This window comes from Balaenoptera musculus, chromosome 6 (assembly GCF_009873245.2).
Source record: "Balaenoptera musculus isolate JJ_BM4_2016_0621 chromosome 6, mBalMus1.pri.v3, whole genome shotgun sequence".
NCBI classification, from domain to species: Eukaryota; Metazoa; Chordata; class Mammalia; order Artiodactyla; family Balaenopteridae; genus Balaenoptera; species Balaenoptera musculus.
In genome coordinates this window covers 60,334,157-60,355,416 of record NC_045790.1, presented here as the reverse complement: position 1 = coordinate 60,355,416, position 21,260 = coordinate 60,334,157, and the positions used below count along the sequence as shown (strand labels likewise).

General features: G+C 35.9%; 1 protein-coding gene across 5 annotated transcripts in view; it reads left to right on the top strand.

Moving 5' to 3' along the window:
* The window catches only part of RIC1 (RIC1 homolog, RAB6A GEF complex partner 1), a 133,713-nt gene that overhangs the window by 68,888 nt on the left and 43,565 nt on the right, over window positions 1-21,260 (top strand). For 3 of the 5 annotated variants that reach the window (XM_036855220.1, XM_036855218.1, XM_036855222.1), the window contains exons 4-6: window positions 13,153-13,260; window positions 17,600-17,742; window positions 18,031-18,167. In XM_036855220.1, the coding sequence (XP_036711115.1) occupies window positions 13,153-13,260; window positions 17,600-17,742; window positions 18,031-18,167 (388 nt within the window). Of the gene's footprint in view, window positions 1-11,278; window positions 11,378-13,152; window positions 13,261-17,599; window positions 17,743-18,030; window positions 18,168-21,260 lie in introns of all 5 variants that reach the window. The other 2 variants (XM_036855221.1, XM_036855219.1) reach the window with 2 other exon arrangements.

Sequence of the window (21,260 nt, the reverse complement as noted above, 5' to 3'; positions counted from 1 at the left end):
CACTGGTAGTCCGTGAATATATTCTTACAAAAACAAACAAGTACTATGTTGAGGTATGTTCCTGCTGTGCCTGCTTTCTGGAGAGTTTTTATTATAAATGGATGTTGAATTTTATCAAAAGCTTTTTCTGTATCTATTGACATGATCTGTGGTTTTTATTCTTCAGTTTGTTGATGTGATGTATCACATTGCTTGATTTGTGGATTGAAAAATCCTTGCATCTGTGGAATAAATCCCACTTGATCATGTTGTATGATCCTTTTAATGTATTGTTGGATTTGGTTTGCTAGTATTTTGTTGAGGATTTTTGCATCTGTGTTCATCAGTGATATTGGCCTGTAATTTTCCTTTTGTGTGATATCTTTGTCTGGTTTTGGTATCAGGGCGATGGTGGCCTCATAGAGTGAGTTTGGAAGTCTTCCTTCCTCTGCAATTTTTTGGAATAGTTTCAGAAGGATAGGTGTTAACTCTTCTCTAAATGTTTGGTAGAATTCACCTGTGAAGCCATCTGGTCCTGGAATTTCAATTTTGGGGAGTTTTAAAATTACTGATTCAGTTTCAGTACTGGTGATTGGTCTGTTCATATTTTCTGTTTCTTCTTGGTTCGGTCTTGGGTGATTACACCTTTCTAAGAATTTGGCCATTTTTTCTAGGTTGTCCATTTTATTGGCATATAGTTGTTTGTAGTAGTCTCTTATTATCCTTTGTATTTCTGTGGTGTTGGTTGTAACTTCTCCTTTTTCATTCCTCATTTTATTGATTTGGGACCTATATTACAAACCAACAGCTAATATCATCCTCAGCGGTGAAAAAGCTGAAGGCATTTCCTCTAAGACCAGGAACAAGACAAGGGTGCCCACAATTGCCACTTTTATTCAACATAGTATTGGAAGTCCTAGCCACGTCAATCAGAGAAGAAAAAGAAATAAAAGGAATCCAAATTGGAAAAGAAGTAAAGCTGTCACTGTTGGCAGGTGATACGATACTATACGTAGAAAATCCTAAAGATGCCACCAGAAGACTACCAGAGCTCATCAGTGAGTTCGGTAAGGTTGCAGGACAGAAAAGTAATACACAGAAATCTGTTGCATTTCTATACGCTAACAGTGAACTATCAGAGAAATTAAGGAAACGATCTGATTTACCATCACATCAAAATGAATAAAATACCTAGGAATAAACCTACCTAAGGAGACGAAAGACCTGTACTCAGAAAACTGTAAGATACTGATGAAAGAAATCAAAGATGACTCAGATGGAAAGATATACCATGTTCTTGGATTGGAATAATCAATATTGTTAAAATGACCATACTACCCAAGGCAATCTACAGATTCAGTGCAATCCCTGTCGGAATACCAATGGCATTTTTCACAAAAGCAGAACAAATAATTTTAAAATTTGTATGGAAATGCAGAAGACTCCAAATAGCTAAAACAATCTAGAGAAAGAAGAACAAAGCTGGAGGAATCACATCCCCTGTCTTCAGACTATACTACAAAGCTACAGTAATCAAAACAGTATGGTACTGGCACAAAAACAGACACATAGATCAATGGAACAGGATAGAGAGCCCAGAAATAAAGCCACACACTTATAGTCAATTAATCTGACAAAGGAGGCAAGAAAATACAATGGAGAAAAGACATTCTTTTCAGTAAGTGGTGCTGGGTAAGCTGGACAGCTACATGTTAAAGAATAAAATTAGAACATTCTCCAACACCATATACAAAAATAAACTCAAAATGGATCAAAGACCTAAATGTAAGACTGTATACTATAAAACTCCTAGAGGAAAATGTAGGCAGGAACACTGACATAAATCACAGCAATATTTTTTTGGATCCGTCTCCTAAAGCAAAGGAAACAAAAGCAAAAATAAACAAATGGGACCTAATTAAACCTAAAAGCTTCTGCACAGCAAGGTGCAGGAATAAAGACGCAGACGTAGAGAATGAACTTGAGGACATGGGGAGGGAGAAGGGTAAGCTGGGACGAAGTGAGAGAGTGGCATGGACATATATACACTACCAAATGTAAAATAGATAGCCAGTGTGAAGCAGCCACATAGCACAGGGAGATGAGCTCAGTGCTTTGTGACCACCTAGACGGGTGGGATAGGGAGGGTGGGAGGGAGATGCAAGAGGGAGGAGATATGGGGATATATGTATATGTATATCTGATTCACTTTGTTTTAAAGCAGAAACTAACACACCATTGTAAAGCAATTATACTCCAATAAAGATGTTAAAAAAAATAAAAGCTTTCTGCACAGCAAGGGAAACCATTGACAAAACAAAAGACAACCTACTGAATGGGAGAAAATATTTGCAAACAACATGACCAATAAGGGATTAATATTCAACATACATTAACAGCTCATATAACTCAACATCAGAAAAACAACCCAATTAAAAAATGGGCAGAAGATCCGAATAGACATTTTTCCGAAGAGGAAATTTAGATGGTCAACAGGCACATGTAAAGAGGCTCAACATTGCTAATTATCGGGAAATTCAAGTCAGAACCACAATGAGATATCACCTCACACCTGTCAGAATGGCCATCATAAAAAAGAACATGAATAACCAGTATTGCCAAGGATGTGGAGAAAAGGGAACTCTCGTACACTGTTGGTGTGACTGTAAATCAGTGCAGTCACTGTGGAAAACCATATTTTTAGTCAAAAGACTAAAAATAGAACTACCATATGACTTAGCAATTCTACTTCTGGGTATATGTCAAAAAAAACCTAAAAACACTAATTTGAAAAGATACATGCACCCCATTGTTCCTAGCAGCATTATTTGCAATTGTCAAGATATGGAAGCAACCTAAGTGTCTATCAACAGATGAATGGATAAAGAAGAAGTGGTGTGTGTGTGTATATATATATATATATATATATATATATATATATATATACACACACAATGGAATACTACTCAGCCATAAAAAGGAATGAAATTTTGCCATTTGCAGCACCATGGATGGACTTGGAGGGCATTATGCTAAGTGAAATAAGCCAGACAGAGAAAGACAAATACTGTATATCACTTCTGTGTAGAATCTAAAATATATAACAAATGAGTGAATACAACAAAAGAGAAGTAGACTCACAGATACAGAGAACAAGCTAGTGGTTACCATTGAGGGGAGAGGCAATACAGGGGTGAGAGAGTAGTAGATACAAACTACTGAGTGTAAGATAGGCTGCAAGGATGTATTGTACAACACAGGGGATGTATCCAATATTTTGTAACAACTGTAAATAGAGTGTAACCTTTAAAAATTGTATTAAAAAGCACACAAATAATGAGAGACATATAAAAAGTAAAAAGTGAAATTGTGAACCTTGTCTGCTTTTTCAGATTCCAGTCTCATTTCACTCTCCAGTTAGCTTTATATCTTTTGAGTAAATAAATACCTAAGAGTTGAGTTGCTGGGGCCTATCACATGTCTCGTGATTTTAGGTTGGATCATGGGCATTGTATTAGGTATCAAGTGTCTGATTTTCCTTCTTTTGCTTTAAAGAATGTTGAAGTTTGTTTTGGATGGCAGTTAAGTTGGAGAGCTTCGTGATCCTTTTGAAGCTTGTTTATGTATTTTTAGGGTAGGTTCAACCTTTACTGTAGACTAGCTTAGCCCTTCTGAGCTCTCTGCTAATGTCCTGGGTCTTTAATGAGGTCTCTTTTATGTGGTCAGAACTGGAATGTCTCTCAGCCCTATATGAACGGTACAGCTTAAAACTCTGGTAGTTATTCTTTGGCTGACCTTGTGGGGTTTCACCATATAAATGCATAGCTTAGTATTCAGCAAGACTTAAGGGGAATCCCTATAGGTTTCTAGAGCTCTTTCTCTGTATCTCTCACCTCTCTTTTACTCTGTTCCACAAATAGCTGCTTCTGCTTCCCTGAACTTTAATCTTTTTCTCCTCAGCTTAACAAGACTGCCATATTATGCTTGTGTCTTCCCACCGTACATGGTAGTCTAGAAAGTGACTTCTATCAGAAAACCTTGTTTGTCTCCCTTCACTCAGGATTGTAGTCCTGTGCTGCCTGTTATGCAGTGTCTGAATATGGTTGTTTTATATATTTTGCCCAGTTTTTTTTTTTTTTGTTTCTGGAGGGCTAATTTGGCACCAGTTTTCTGTTAGTATAATAATAACGTGACTGATGACCACCTATGTGTCCATCAGTCAGCTTGAACAATTTTCAGTCTTTTTTCACTGAGTATGTTTTATCACATTCAAGTTATCATCATTTTATTTCATGCCCAAATACTTTCATTATTGATATTCTGGTAAACAATTAGGTTGACTGAAAATGATGAAATAGGAGGTATGGAGTTTGATGAAAGAAACCATCCTGAGCCTTTCCAGAACTATGGTGGGAGAACCAAAGCCTTTTGGTCCAGAATTCACCTAGGATTGCCAGAACTTCCTGGATCAAGCCTAATACATTCCAGAATCATTTTAAAATTTGATAACATGAGTTGTAAGAGAGTAGATCTTGAAAGTTCTTATCACAAGGGGAAAAAAATTGTGACTCTGAGGTGTTGGATGTTAACTAATTGTGGTAATCATTTTACAGTGTATACATATTGCAAATCATTTTTGTTGTGCACCTTAAACTCATACAGTGTTCTATGTCAATTACACCTCAAGAAACTGGAAAAAAAATGTGAAAATCTGGAATGAGACTTTTTTTATCATCATCAAACACTTATTGTATGCTTCACTATCATTTGTAAGGCACTAGCTATTTTGTTGCTGTAAAGGTGTAAGATGCTAAAGAAGAGATACATATTTAAAATTAATGGCAATATGCAATGGCAAATGCCAAGTAAATTAACATCCCTAAAGGTGGTAGTAGCATTTCAGGGGAAAGTGCTTGAGTTGTTAGGGAAAGGTTTGTAGATAAGGAGATTTGAGCTATACTTGGAAGGAAAGATAGGCCTTAGGGTAAGTTATGTTGCTAGGAAAAACACTGTATAGTTAGCTATACTTCTGAAATTCCTATCCCGTGTCCCTGTGTCATTGTGCGCTGCCCGCCCCCACCCCCAGCACCACCAAATCCATCAGGTTATCTGCTATGTTATTGTTTTCTTTAGCTGGCACTTAAAGTATTTGAGATTTCCTGCACACTAGACTTTGTTGAAATCAATGCCTGTTGAATTTAATTGCATAGTGACAGTTTTCTGTATCATCTTGTTTAGCCCTCCAAAGCATACTTGACATATATATTAAAGGCAATTTTTTCTCTTTTAAGACTTCTTTGTAATTTTTATGATACATTTTTGAGTACTGTAGTTTGCTTTTTATTTTTATCAATTTAGTGGGAAACTACTCCCTCCTCAAGGCTATGGGAAGTTTGACTAGTAGTTGACCTACCCCTCGTTTCATTTTTCATTGCCCTTTGGGGACCGTTCATTGACATGAATGCATTGCATTCATTAGAATGGAAAGCTAGGAAACTTTGCTTTTTTAAAAAATAAATTTATTTTTATTTTTGGCTGTGTTGGGTCTTCATTGCTGTGCGTGGCTTTCTCTAGTTACGGCGAGCGGGGGCTACTCTTTGTTGCAGTGCACGGGCTTCTCATTGTGGTGTCTTCTCATTGCGGAGCACGGGCTCTAGGCGCGCGGGCTTCAGTAGTTGTGGCATGCGGGCTCAGTAGTTGTGGCTCTCGGGCTGTAGAGCGCAGGCTCAGTAGTTGTGGCACACAGGCTTAGTTGCTCTGTGGCATACGGGATCTTCCCGGACCAGGGCTTGAACCCGTGCCCCCTGTATTGGCAGGTGGATTCTTAACCACTGGCACCACCAGGGAAGCCTGGAAACTGCTTTTAATTCATGAAAAATACATCAGTAAAACAGAACTCTTAAACAGGCTTAATTTCATTTTCCCTACTTTCTTATGATATTGGACTTAATATTACTACCTCTGATAAATATATAGCAGTTTAGAGATGTGGAGAAGAGAATGGCATTTGAAATTAGAGCCACATGGGTTTCAGTCTGGGTTCTACTTTTTATAGGCAATAACTTTGGAAAAGCTGCTTGTTCAGTTACTTTCTGTGTTTTTGTGCATCTATAAAATGAGAACAATGAGTTAGTACGTTCTTAGTAAGTTGCAGTTGTTGTTGTCTAGGTTGCCTTTTGAATTATTAAACATAATCTGCTTCCACTGGATATTTAAGACAATTTGTGTGTGTTCAGGAAAGAAGGAAATTCAAGTTCACTAAATATATGGATTCTCTTATAATCCATTTATTTCTCTAAGGTCAGTAGTAATGTCCCCTCTTTCATTTCTGATTTTAGTGAGTTGAGTCTTCCTTTCTTTTTTCCTTAGGTTTTTCAGTTTTGTTGATGTTTTCAAAGAACTACGTTTGCTTTGCTTGATTTTCTCTATTGTTTTCCCATTCTCTATTTTTTGTTCATATCCGCTCCAGTCTTCATTATAGCCTTCCTTCTGCTAGTTTTGAGTTAAGTTTGCTCTTTTTCTAGATCCTTTTAAGGTGTAAAGGTAGGTTATGGATTTGAGATTTTTCTTCTTTTTTGGTGCAAGCATTTTAGCGGTGAATTCTCCTCTGATCACTGCATTCACTGCCCCCTATGGTGTTGTGTTTTCATTTTCATTAGTCTCAAAGTATTTTCTAATTTTCCTTTTGGTCTTTTCTTTGACCTATTGGCTGTCTCAGAGGTGTTGTTTAATTTCCACATATTTGTGAATTTTCTAGTTTTCCTTCTGTTATTGCTATCTAGTTTCATTTCATTGTGGTCAGAGAAGATAATTTCAATCTTTTAAAATTTATTGAGGCATTGTGGTGGCCTCACATGTTCTATCCTAGAGAATGTTTCATGTATGTACATTTGCGAAAGAATGTGTATTCTGCTGTTACTGGGTAGAGTTTGGTATACATCTTAGGTCTGAGTGGTTTATAATTTTCAGATTCTCTGTTTCCTTACTAATCTTCTGTCTAGTTGTTCTGTGCATTATTGAAAGTGGGGTATTGTCCAGTTGTTACTTTAGAACTATTGTCTAGTCGTTACTTTAGAACTATTTCTCCCTTCAGTTGCTTCAGTATTTGCTTCATGTGTTTTGGGGCTCTGTTGTTACATGTGTTATCTGTTTATAATTGTTATATCTTCTTGCTAGATTGACACTTTCATCAATATATAATGTCCTTTATCTCTTGTAACAATTTTTGATTTGAAGTATTTTGTCAAATATTACTGTAACCACTAAGCTCTTAGTTATACGGTTTGCATGGAGTATCTTTTTTCATCCTTCACTTTCAACTTATTTGTTTCTTTTGATCTAAACTGAGTTTCTTATAGAAAACTTAGAAATGGAATCATATGTTTTTTTAATCTATTCTGACAATGTGTCTTTTTTTTTTTTTTAATTAATTTATTTATTTTATTTATGGCTGTGTTGGGACTTCGTTTCTCTGCGAGGGCTTTCTCTAGTTGTGGCAAGTGCGGGCCACTCTTCATCACGGTGCGCGGGCCTCTCACTATCGCGGCCTCTCTTGTTGCGGAGCACAGGCTCCAGACGCGCAGGCTCAGTAATTGTGGCTCACGGGCCCAGTTGCTCTGCGGCATGTGGGATCTTCCCAGACCAGGGCTCGAACCTCTGTCCCCTGCATCGGCAGGCAGATTCTCAACCACTGCGCCACCAGGGAAGCCCTGACAATGTGTCTTTTAATTGAAGTGTTTAATCCATTTACATTTAAAATAATTGCTGATAAGGAAGAACTTCTGCCATTTTGCTATTTGTTCTCTGTGTGTCGTATCTTTTTTGTTCCTCAGTTTCTGCATTATTGTCTTCTTTTGTGTTTAATTTTGATTCCTTTTTCATTTCCTTTTCTCTGTATATTTGATGTTTCTTTAGTGGTTATCTTGGGATTACGTAGCATCTTACACTTACAACAACCTAGATTGAATTAGTAACAACTTGGTTTCAGTAATGAAACTATATTCCTCTACATCTTCATCCTTCCCCTTTTATGTTCTTATTGTCACACATTACATCATTATACATTGTGTGCCCATAATGTAGATTTAGAATTATCTTTTCATTCATTAGTCTTTTAAATCATGTAGTTAAAAAGGTGGATTTCCAAATCAAAAATACAATATTTCTGGCTTTATATTCACCTATGTAGTTACCTTTACTGGTGTTCTTTATTTTTTTCATATGGCTCTGGATTACTGTTTAGTGTTCTCTCATTTCAGCCTGAAGGACTCCCTTTAGTGTTTCTTGTAGTTCAGATCTGCTTGTGACAAAATCCCTCAACTTTTGTTTATCTGAAAATCTCTTAATTTCTCCTTTATTTTTGAAGGATAGTTTTTCTAGTTGAAGAATTCTTAGTTAACTTTTTTTTGTCTTCCAGCATTTGCATTGTCATCCCACTGCCCCTGTCCTCCATGGTTTCTGATGAGAAATTGGCTGCTAATGTTATTGAGGATCCCTTGTATATGATGAGTCACTTCTCTTGTTGCTTTCAAGATTCTCTGTCTTTCAGTAGTTTGAATACGATGTATCTTGGTATGGATCTTTCTGAATTTATCCTTCTTGGGAGTTTGCTAAGCTTCTTGGATGGTTAGATTCATGTTTCTATTAGATTTGGGACATTTTCAACCATTATTTCTTCAAATATTCTTCCTGCCTCTTCCTCTTGCCTTGCCTTTGGGACTCCCATTATATTTATGTTGGTATGTATGGTGGTATCCCACAGTCTCTTAAGCTGTGTTCATTTTTCTTCATTCTTTTTTCTTCCTGCTCCTCAGACTACATAGTTAATAAAATCACTCATGAATAATAATCACAAACTATTAATTTGTTGAGTTTTACTGGACCACAGTCTAACAACTCTCAGTTATTTGATGTGGTATATAGTTGACCCTTGAACAACATGGGTTTCAACTGTGCAGCTCCGCTTATGCACTTTTTTTTTTTTAGTAAACACAAATAGTACAACATGATGCACGGTTGGTAGAATCTGTGAACGCAGAACCACAGATAAAGAGGACTGACTGTGGGACTTGAGCATCAGCGGATTTTGGTATGCATGGTGGGTCCTGAAAACAATCCCCTGCACACACCAAGGGACAGCTGTACTGTGTAAGTCAGCATAGGCTAAGTCCCTGCAGTAGAGGATAAAAGCAGAGCATTGTGTACCAAGTGTTGGCTCTTTAAAGCCTCTGCCCAGAAATGACACAAGTCACTTCCCCTTGTGTTTTATAGGCCAAAGTAAGTCACATGGCCATACCTAATTTTAAGTGGTGAGGAAAGCACAGTTCTATGTGCCCAAGAATGAAGAATATATTATGTTTCAATAGCTTGAATGACAACCAGGTATGCATACAATGTGATTGTATCTGTCTGTCTCTGAGAAGCCTCTGTTAATGACCGGGAACTATAATTCTCATTATGCTTTTATCATATCCCTTCAGAAAAGATTATGATAAAATTGTCTGAAAAGACATTTCTGCTGCCACTGCTAGTAGATGCCTTTGTGTACTCTTATTAAGTCTCCTAATTAATTTACAGACTACTCCCTCCCCACTCTATCACCAATGCATTCTTTAGCATTCATTGTAGTATTTCTTTGTGTACACAAAGGTTATTATTAGTCTCTTTAACTCTACTAGTTTTCAGTTTAACTCCTTCACTTACTAGCTCTGTGACCATAAACAAAATTCTTAATAATAAACTGAAGCTTCAGTTTCTTTTCTGGAAAAATATGGATAATAACGCCTGACTCAAAGGATTGTAATCAATCAGTTGACATAATGTGTGCAGAACGTTTTGTACACTCATACTTGGTAACCTTTCAATTTATTGTTTTTTTTCCTCCTGGCATTCAGTGCTCTGCATAGTTTGGCTCTCCCTTACAAAAGTCTGATGCAATACTCTCAAATTACTGTTGAACTATAAGTAATAATATTTTTGATCAGAAAGTTAGATTTTTTTGTTCATGTAATTTTTAACAGTTTACTGCATTTTAGTATGTTTGGAGGAAGGGATGGAAATTATACTGTGAAGTTTATCTCCTAATTTTATAATGGAAGTCATTGAGAAGTCAGGATTTACTTAAATTTGCTATAAAATTCTTATAATACTTTTAGCTCTAATAAATGATAGTATTTATATAAAGGAAAATAGTTTCCAGTTTCAAGATGGGTAATGAGGTTTCCACCTTTTTCTTGAAAATCACCAACAGAACAAAAAGTTGAAATACTGTTTTCATCTTTAATGAGAGCTGGAGGTATCTCTAACCCATGACCTAAAAATTAGATGAGAAAAAATAAATGACTTAGGAAGAATATCAAACCTGAGAGCCTAAGGTTACATATATGATATTGATGAAGAGCAACTTGTTTGATCTGCAAAACCCTAGAATGGCTCAGGCATTAGTACCACAGAATACAGGAGTGAACCAGGGGCCATAAATGGGGATTGTTTGAAAAATCTGAATAAGGAATAGGATTTCTGTGTTCTCACCTCACAGGAGACAGGATGTCTGATTAAACCAGAGGGATTCCAGACACAGGGTAGGGCAAGGATGAGATGCTAAACTAAAGATGGGGATTAAGTGAAAGTTGTTGTACTGAACAATAGGATGTCAAGCTTTCTTCCCCTGCTTGGCTCCAGACTTCTGGCTTCTGTACTTGATTGAGGGATTCTTCCTATGGAAATTAAATCACTCCAGATGAATGACCCAACATCCTCTCATATTGGAAGACCTCAACAAAAATGCCTACCCTGAGGTCCACCAGTTGACAACCAAACTTGAACACATAGAGCTTATAATTAGTTTTTTCTCATTAACCTCTTGAACATGAAGAAAGATGCTAGCCCTCTTAGGAAAGTTTCTAATGTAAAATAGAGACACACAACAGAAAAAAGGAAACTCAGAGGAAACAGGCAATACAGGGAACAAAAACACTTTGGGGAAATGAAAATTAACTACCTTAAACAGGTATTGCCTAATTAAAAAAAAAATTGGTGCTATAAGAAAAAAGGGGAGGTGGGTGTGAGAAAGTTCCTGGAATGAAAAGTATGATAGCAGAAATTAAAAATTCAATAAAAGCATTAAAAGAAACGTTTGACAGACCCTCCCAGGATATAGAACAGTGGCAGAAGAAATGTCTTTTCAGACAACTTTATCATAGTCTTTTTTGAAGGGACAAACATTCATTCAAGTGTCATAATAAAATAGAGACATTTCAGACTTGAGAGTTCTAAGTTTACTTCTCATGCACCTTTCCAGGAAGCCCCAAGAATATGTGAACCGAGGAAGATACAGGATCTATAAAATAAAGGATTCAACATAGGAAAGAAGCAAAGAAATCATAAGGATGATGACAAAGTAAATATCATGTTGATAGCTGTGCATTAGACTTAGTAGGGCATTGGGCATAAAGAGGGATGCCTCCAAGAGCGGGGGGGAAATGGAACTGATAAGCTATGTAGCAGGTTTGACCACCTAGAAGATTATATTGAGAATTGTTTTGTCAGAGCTATTAAGGAGTATGAGATGACTTAGGTATAAGTTTAAAGAAAACCAAGCAGATGAAAGCATGTGGAAAATTATCAAGTTATTTAAGGAAAGATTACTGAACACTACTTGACCCAGAAGTGAAAAATATTTATGTAATCATCATAATGAAAACAGTTTGGTATAATTATGTTGGGAGGATGGGAAAAAATGGGTAAATGAGAATAAAAAGTTAATAATATCTAAAATTAATGATGTTAAAGCAGTGTAAACACATGGTTTAAAAAATACGCAGGTAAATAGAAGAAGATAACTGCTCAAAGAATTCAAGCTGGTTGCCTCCTTGCTGAAAGAAGACTACTTCAGTAGTTATTTTTGTTTGTCATAAGCCTTCTAGCACTGTTTGACTATTTATGTGTATGTATTACTTTGAATAATAACTTTAAAACTAGATGTACATGGAGAACATCTCAGGAAATTCATCACAGTGTTTTGTGTGGTTAGCAATTCAGATATGACTCCTGTAAACTAATAACTTATGGTGTCCTTTTAAGGGCTGTCATATCAAACATACTAATTGAACATGAACATGTTTGGTTAAACATTAGCCAATTTAGACATTCAGACACGTAGAAGGAATCAAATATTCCAGGTCATGGCAGTAGCAGAGGAGGATAGTAATAAAGCACCACCAGGTTTCTGTATGGAAAGTCATCTAAAACTAATAAGTAAGCATCTAAATAATTTTCTGAGCATCCAAATAATTTTCACAAAGGTAGGAACCTTAACTTGTTAGATTCTTTGCACTTAGTTTTAATAGTATTGACAAATTGGTTTCTAGGATTGTAGGTGATGAGAAGGAAAGATGATGTAGGCAGGCTAATTGTTGCCTAGAGTAAGTGGTAGCTGATAGTAAGAGAAGAGACAGATAGCTGTTAAATTCTGCACAGGCATTGAGAAAGAATGGTCCAGTGCCATATGGATATAAAGATTCCAAAATAGCTTTATAGTCCTTTTGAGGGCTTGTATGTGACAGCTCAATTATGTTGGCATTGGACTTAGCCACTCTAGTGCAGCCATTTAGTGCCAGGGAGTTTTCGAATTTACCCATTTTGCCACTTAATGTAAAACATCTCCTAATTGCATCCCTGAATCTGACCTTAAGTCTGATATATACCTGAAGGATAGGAATCAAGAATGAGGTGTGGAGCAAGGGAAGATGAGGTGACAATTTGGATCACTTCGGACATGCACTGTATAATAGAATGGTATGTAAGTTTCGTAGTTGCTCAACTCAGAAAGGGCTGTCAGTCATTTTAAATAAGATGTATGTTGGTTCCCTTGAGAATTAACTTCTGTCTTTACTGGTTTTTTCCCTAAGATTCTTTGCTCTTCTCCCTCTTCTCCCTCCATTCCCACTCCCCCCCAATATAAGTTACACTGGTCAGACACATTTATTTCTAATTGATAAATAGATAGGTCTGCTATAGTGGAATTTAAGTATGTTTTTCATTTGAGAACCTAAAGGATGAACACCTGAGTTTTATGTTTGATTGTGTTACTTTATTTGATTTGCTGTTAGTCACAAAGTAGAGGAGAATTCAGTATCTTTCTCTTTAATCCTGCGTATTTGCTTTTTTTTTTAGAGGAAGTCCACAAGTGAAGGGGACACCCCATTTTAAGGAAGATCAGTGTGCCCCAGCATTAAATTTAGAGATGAGGAAAATATTGGATTTGCAAGCACCCATCATGAGGTACAGTACTTTGGTTAAATTTAGCATTTTGTGATGACAATATACAGTGTAGTTTGTTAATTGCATGAGCAGTAAGAAAGTTGATTTTATTTCTTTGCATTGAGGATCATTTTTTTTAAAATTTAAAAATTCTTGATTAGCCCTTATAAAAAATGTAAAATTTTACAGATGGTACATTATTATACTTAAATTACTGTAATAAAGCCCACAATTTGGGTATACCAACTGTAATTTTATTTAGAAATTTGTATTTTTTGATAAGATCTAGAATTGTTTGAATGGTATAACATAGTACATGTTACTTAAAAAGATACTCATATGCATTTGAAAAAAAAAAAAGGGGGCACTTTTTCTTGAAAAAACTTCCCAAATATGTTGTTGGGTTAAAAAAAGTGAGGTATACTGTACATAAAAATGCTACTATTTTATTTTAAAGCGAGCTGGTGGTGGTAATTTATGTGTTGTTCTGGAAGAATTCGTAAGAAACTGGGCATGAGAACTGAGTGGCTAGGGGGACAGTTTTGGAAAAAAGACTTTTTACTATGTAGTCTTATTAAGTGTTGACCTATATGGATACAATACGTGAATATATTAAACTATATGAATGTAATACATATGTTTCTTAAATTCTTCTGATTCACAGTTCTAATGAAAGGCTTCCTTCATCATTTCTCTTGTTAGAATACAGTACAGATACTAGAACATGTTAAATAGAATTGTATACAAGTGGCTGGCTATTGTCTTGCCTTGTTTAATCTATCCTTTTTTTTACTTTAAGTCTCCTCAGAGAAAAAGAATGCCTTTTTGTTTTTGTTGTTATTTGTTTAAATGTGATCAGGGCTACAGGAGATTGAGTTCAGGTTACTCTTTATCTCAGATTTTATTTCAGAATAGAGATCCTTTTCAAGAGTGTAACTTGTGTAAGGAATTTTGAATGTCTGTGTTCCAAGTTGGATGGAACTGTACAAGCATGGCTTTCTGCCTCCACCTGGTGGCAAAAACTGTGTGGTTCATGGATATGGGATAGAAAAAGAGCATTTAAAAAAAGAATTCCTGCTGTCTTGTACAAGTGTAACTTGTCAGGTGCTAGTTTTTAATCTACTAATTTAGATGATTGGAAATCTCTCATTTTCTCTCAGAACTTCAGTAAAATAATTGCATTTCAGAGCAGTGTTATTATTAGCACCTGTAACATGTACCTCCTGGAAATTTGGTTGGAGAATTCCTGTATACTTTTGCATTGAGTGAGGGGGCATGAAACTTGGCCTTTAAACCAACTGTTTTCCCTCCCACTACCAAAAATTAGTCAAATAAAGTTAGGGACAGTGATTATGCTGTTGCTTATAGGCGTAAGATTGCAAGAGTCTGCCATCTTTTAATTTTTGATTGAAGAAAGAATTGGATTAATGTGAAGCATCTACACCTTGTTATTAATTGAGGATAGAGAATATATAGAAAGTTAAAAAGTACTGGGACTTCCTGGTGGTGCAGTGGTTAAGAATTCGCCTCCCAATGCGGAGGATGCGGTTCGATCCCTGGTCAGGGAACTAGATCCCACATGCACGCCGCAACTAGGAGTTCGCATGCCACAACTAAGGAGCCCGCCAGCTGCAACTAAGACCCGGCACAACCAAAAATAAATAAATCAGTTAAATAAAATTTTTTAAAAAAGAAAAAAAGTACTGATATAATTTATAATTAAAACTTTTAGTCTATTTCTAACTAATACTAATAAATACTACAGTTTATTATCTTCCTTCTTCCCAGGCACTTAGAAAGACCCATGTAGTATATATATAGTGTTTAATGTTAATTAGGTATTAAACATATTTACATATTTGAGAATCGGTAATTATGAATTATTCATTTTATATTAAGAATATTTGATTAATCAGATTCCAAAATCCTATTGTTCTCCTCCCAAAATCCTATTATTCTACTTCTAAGATCCTAAATTAAACAACAACAGCAATAACAAACATCTCTGGTATACTACATAGCTGTTAATAAAGCCCATAGAAGTCAGTGATTGTAGAGGCTCTCTAAGAGCATAACTTAGAGTATCTTTATGTGTATTTTGTGTGTACTTACACCCAGGGGTGATTTTCAATAAAAATCAGTACAACATATGAAGACATAGGATATAAATTATTGGTACAGGGTCCTAACATCCCGCAGATGGCAAGAATTAATCCTTTAGTTCTTAAATCTTTGTGAGAATGGGAATTGGTGGGGACAGACCCTTGGGTGACTTGAAACAAGGCCTATTTACTAAACTTCATGGAAATATTCAGTACTTTAACATCTGACATCAGCCTTTAATTGGAAGTTTGTTTACTTTCAACTGTTTAATTGAAAGTTTGTTTACTTTCAATTAAACGAGGAGGATCTATTTTTTTTTATAGATTGTTTATCATTTTTGTCACAGTTATTTGTTAATTCCAACGTCAGGATTGTTTATGAGTCTATTTACATTGACGGATTTTTCTCGACTCTGGGTCACATTTTCCTGTTTATTCAGACATCTGGTCATTTTTTATCACAGTACTGTGGATGATGATGATGTAGAGATTCTGAATTCTGTTAACTTTGTCAGAGGAGTGTTGAGTTTTGCCTAGCAGGCAATTAAACTACTGGAGGGTAACCTTGATCTTGTTCCTAATCGTCATATGCAGTGATTCTTCCAGGGAGATACAAGCTGGGGAGAGGGAGAATGTGGTTTGAAAAAACCGAGGCTGAATCCTGCTGAATGAAAATCACTGGTAAACCAATGACTCCTCCACTAAATTGCCTCTCTTGTATCAGGTCTAAAACAAAGTTTTTATATTCTAGCCACCACATGCTACACATAAATTTTACCACTAAAATATAAATTTGAAATAAAAGAATATATAATATTTTAAAAGGTGAACTTTCATTAAACTGGGAATTGTAGTTGACTGCAAATGCTCTGAAGTTCAAGAGATGGAGCTCAGTAAGGTGACATGTTACTCTTATCTTTTTTAATATTTTTATAGTTGGGAAGAAAGTACAGTGAATTCTTCATTATCTGAAATATATGGTGGAATAAGTCATTGAACTTAACTTTCCAAAGAATTAAAAGTTAAAGAAAACATTAAAAACGTTCTTTTCACCATTATGGATTAAAATATTTCTGAAATAGACTCTTAAGTATGAAAGGAAATTTAACAGTACATAATAGAGTATATAAATAGACATTACATTTTTCATTCTTTCTTATACTTAAATTTCTTTTTACAGCATTTGATACTCTTGAGTACTCTTTCTTTAGTCCATCTTATTCTCTTGGCTTTTTTGATACCAGTTTCCACTGGTTCTCTTTCTTTCTCTCTGCCATTATCTTTGTAGCCTCACTTTTGGATTCCCCTTCCCTCTTGACCTTCCTCCCACAAACATTTGGTGCCATATGTAACTAACATTGCCCTAGGGGCTTGGCATTATAGGAGTAAACAAATTAGGCAGTTATTGCCATGCAGTTGTAATTGTTAAATCTCTCTGCAAGTATCAGTAAGTGCTGAGATCATACTACATAATTACTTTTCACTACTTAGTCAACTGAGAGGTCTTCTGCAGGGAGAAACTGTATTTTATTCACCTCTGAATCTCCAGCCCAGCATAGTGCCTGTCACAGAGCTCAGGCTTAATTAAATGTTTGTTGAATAGATGCACAATGTGAGATTCTTTGATACCCTAGAAATACTGTGGTCTAGAACTGTGCTCTTCACTACAGTAGCCACTAGTCAAATGAAGTGATTTAAATGTAAATTACAGATAAAATAAACAGAATTAAAAATTTAGGTTTTCTGTCACACTAGCCATATTACAAGTGTACAATTACCACATGTGGCTAATGGCTACCGTGTTGGATAGTACAGATACAGAACATTTCCATTACTGGTGAAAGTTCTGTTGGACAGGGTTAGAGGATTGTTACCTCTATACTCCATGTCTCCGGATTGTCATTCTGTCATTAGTTCTTTTCATGGTTTCTCTGTCTCTTTCCTTTCTTGTCAGCTGTCACTTATCCTTCCATCTTCTAATTTGCTGTTTCAGTACGTCTAGTTTTTAAACATAATTCATCAGGTTTGTGACTACAGCAACGCGTGGTCTTTCATTTTTTTCAGAATTTCTGATTCCAGATTGAATTATACATAGATAAAGCTGATATATACCTAAATTGTAGATAAATGGCAGTTTTGTAAGTGGTTTTATGATCTTTGCATGAATATTCTCCAGAGCAGTTATACTCATATTCATTGCTTTCCCAATATGCTTTTCTTAAAAGGAAATTGATTCTAAATTACTTATTTCTCTACAGTTTGCAGTCTGTGCTGGAAGATCTCCTGGTTGCTACTTCTGATGGACTTCTTCATCTTATTCACTGGGAAGGAATGACAAATGGGAGGAAAGCTATTAATCTTTGTACAGTACCCTTTTCAGTAGACCTCCAGTCATCTAGAGGTAGTTACACTTTTTTCATGAGACAGAACCAGATGTTTAATATTTTATATAAACTAGTTAGATATTTTTTATGGATGAACATTGGTTTTTCTACTTTGGAATTAATCATGCAAGGGAGGAGGGTGTGTGTATGTCAGAGAGAGAGAGTAGGAAGGAGTAACTCAATTGTTTAGTGTTGTTAGGTCATTATGTTTGCCCTTTTAACTGTCCTTATATGGTTTGCAAGCAAAAATATAAGAGAATTTACTATATTTATATTCATATTTCATGTACTTTTTTTTTCATCAGCAGGTTCATTCCTGGGCTTTGCAGATGTGCACATTAGAGACATGGAATACTGTGCCACACTTGATGGGTTTGCTGTTGTGTTTAATGATGGTAAAGTTGGATTTATCACACCAGTGTCAAGTAGATTTACTGCAGAGGTATGACTTCTTTACTTGGAATGTTTATGTTTTAATTTTGCATTTATTAATTTTAGTCTTTATTAAACCCCTCCCCTATTTTCCTTATTTAAGATTTTAGGGGTTGTTAATTTTTTAATCAAAACTATACATATAAATAGTGTAAGTAGACAATTCTATTGACATGTTAATGAAAAATGATAGTTCCTTTCCTCCTGCTTGTTCTCTTCATGCCCAGTTTTCATTCTCAGAGGCAACTACTTTTTATTCCTTCACTGATGATTTTGCTATTTATCTCCACTACTCTGAGTATTTCCTGTAATTTTTAGTTTTTAGGCTGTGTTCATTGACTTCCCATTGTGGAAAATGAATGACCATGTACTTCCCTCTTCCCTGTTCCCCTACCCTGTCTGTAAGTTCTTCCCATCTTCCCAATATAGTTATTGTGACTTTGATTATATTAGTATCCGTTTCATCTTCTTGAATAAATTTCTCTTGGAGCCTTCTGGACGATTGCTTACTATACATACCTATTTAACACAGTTGCATTTTTAGGCTGTCCATCATTATCATCCTGTGGATTTCCTATATTCCTTTATTTTTAGATCCTTTCAGAGTTAATGGTTAATTAATATTTGATTCATTAATATATGAATTTGGTTGCTGTGACAGAGACCCAAAATAAAAATTTGGATTCACTGAAGGCTGTGTGGGCTTTGGTGGGTTTGGTTGTGTGATCTTCATCATAGGGTGAGCTAACTGGGTTATTTCTTTTCCTCCCCGCTCCATATCTAGTGTCTGTTGGAGAAGAGTCCTGCAGTCTTTCTCAGAGAATATGTACCTGGCTGGCCCAGTATTTTTGGATTTGAGTTATGGAAGAGTTAGACTAGAGGGTCTAAATTCAGGATTAAACTCCCATGTATCCCTATTTTTGGTGTGGTCTAGAGACCACTGAGATTTTTTTGTTTTTCTCTAAAGAAAAACTCCAGTTTTCTATTGGAGTGGAGGTGGGGTATTTCTTAGCTGCTCAGACTGGGAGGTAGGCAGTCTCAGCTACTGATTAAACAGGCTTTAAACCAATCCTACTGCTTTTAGTTCAGCTTTTGAGAGACATTTAAATTCCCAGGCCTTTTGTGTACCTTACAACGTAAATGTGGCTGTTTTTCAACATCATTACTGCTAGTTAAGGATTCTACTCATTCACTTGCTTCCCAGCTTCCAGAATTTTCTGATACCACCTCCTCTCCCATTCTTTGTCCTTGCCAACATACGCATTTTGAAAAAAATCTTTTCTGTTATAAAAGTTGGGGTTTTAAGAGTCAGAGAAGCTAAATATTCATGTTCAGTCTGTTCTCTTTAATGGAAAGGATTTTAAGTTTTCAAGGGCATATTTTCCTATATGGTATCATCTTTCTCTGTCTGATTTATTTCACTCAGCATAATGCCCTCAAGGTCCATCCATGCTGTTGCAAAAGGCAAGATTTCATTCTTCTTTATGGCTAAATAATATAGTTGACCCTTGAACAACATAGATTTGAACTGTGCAGGTCCACCTACACCTGGGTTTTTTTCAGTGAATACATACTACAGTACTCTACGATCTGCAGTTGATTGAATCCACAGATGCAGAACCAAGGATATGGAGGGCCGACTGTAAAGTTGTATGTGCCGGGGGTAGGTGCCCCTAACCCCCATGTTGTAAGGGTCACCTGTATATTCCTCTGTGTGTGTGTGTGTGTGTGTGTGTGTGTACCAAATTTTCTTTATCCATTCATCCATCAGTGGGCACTTAGGTGTTTCCATATATTGGCTATTGTAAATAATGCTGCATTGAACATGGGGGTACAGTTGTCTTTTCAAGTTAGTGTTTTCTTTTCTTCTTCTTTTTTTTTTTTTTTGGATAAATACCCAGAAGTGGAATTGCTGGATTTTATGGTTGTTCTAACTTTACTTTTTTGAGGAAGTTCCATACTGTTTTCTGTAGTGGCATACCAATTTACATTCCCATCAACAGTGCACAAGGGTTCCCTTTTCTCCACATCCTCCCAGCACTTATTATTTCTTGTCTTTTTGATAATAGCCATTCTGACAGGTGTGAGGTGATACCTCATTGTGGTTTTGATTTGCATTTCCCTGGTGTTAGTGATGTTGAGCATCTTGTCAGGTACTTTTTGGCTCTCTCTGTGTGTTCTTTGGAGAAATGTGTATTCAGAGCATCTGCCCATTTTTTAATCAGAATTTTTTTTGCTATTAAATGTATGAGTTTTTTATGTATTTTGGATACAGTCTTTTCTCACATATATGATTTGCAAATATTTTCTCCCATTCAGTAGATTGCCTCTTCATTTTGTTGACATATGTTTGGGATTTAAATGTTTTTACTGAAAACAAAAATATTAGAGCTGGAAAGTGATTGACTCATTTCTGAATATCAGCTTGTATTAGTATTTGGTTAAAGAAAGTTTTCTAGTAAATTAAGGATCTAAAATAATGAAAAGTAGATGAAACATTATTAAATAAGTTATAAGTAGAAAATATAAATTACAAGAAAACAATACATTTGTATTACTGGTAATTGGGAAATACACTAATGCCACATTTATAGCAGACATTATTTAAGTGCTTTATAAAAATCCTGTTTAGCATTGCTTTTTTTTTTTTTTTTTTTTTTTTTTTTTTTGGCTGTGCCGAGCGGTAATGTGGGATCTTAGTTCCCTGACCAGGGATCGAACCCACGCCCCCTGCAGTGGAAGCGTGGAGTCTTAACCGCTGGACTGCCAGGGAAGTCCCCTGTTTGGCACTGTTTACAGTTAGCAAATGTATTAAAATATGTCAGATTATGCCACTCCTCTGCTCAGAACCCTTCAGTAGGACAAGATATTTAGGACAAAACCTGCTGAGGACAACTAAAAGAGCTGGAGAAAAAATATTTTTTGAATGTGCTTAATGGCTTTGGAGAGCTAAAAAGACTGTAAAGAGCTAACAAGACTGGTTAGGGGAGGCCAGAGGCCCAGTGAGCTAAAAGCCCAGTGTTTGACATGACAATGAGCATGAACAAACAAGGCTGTATGCAACAACATGGATGAATCTCACAAACATGTTTAGTGGAAGCAG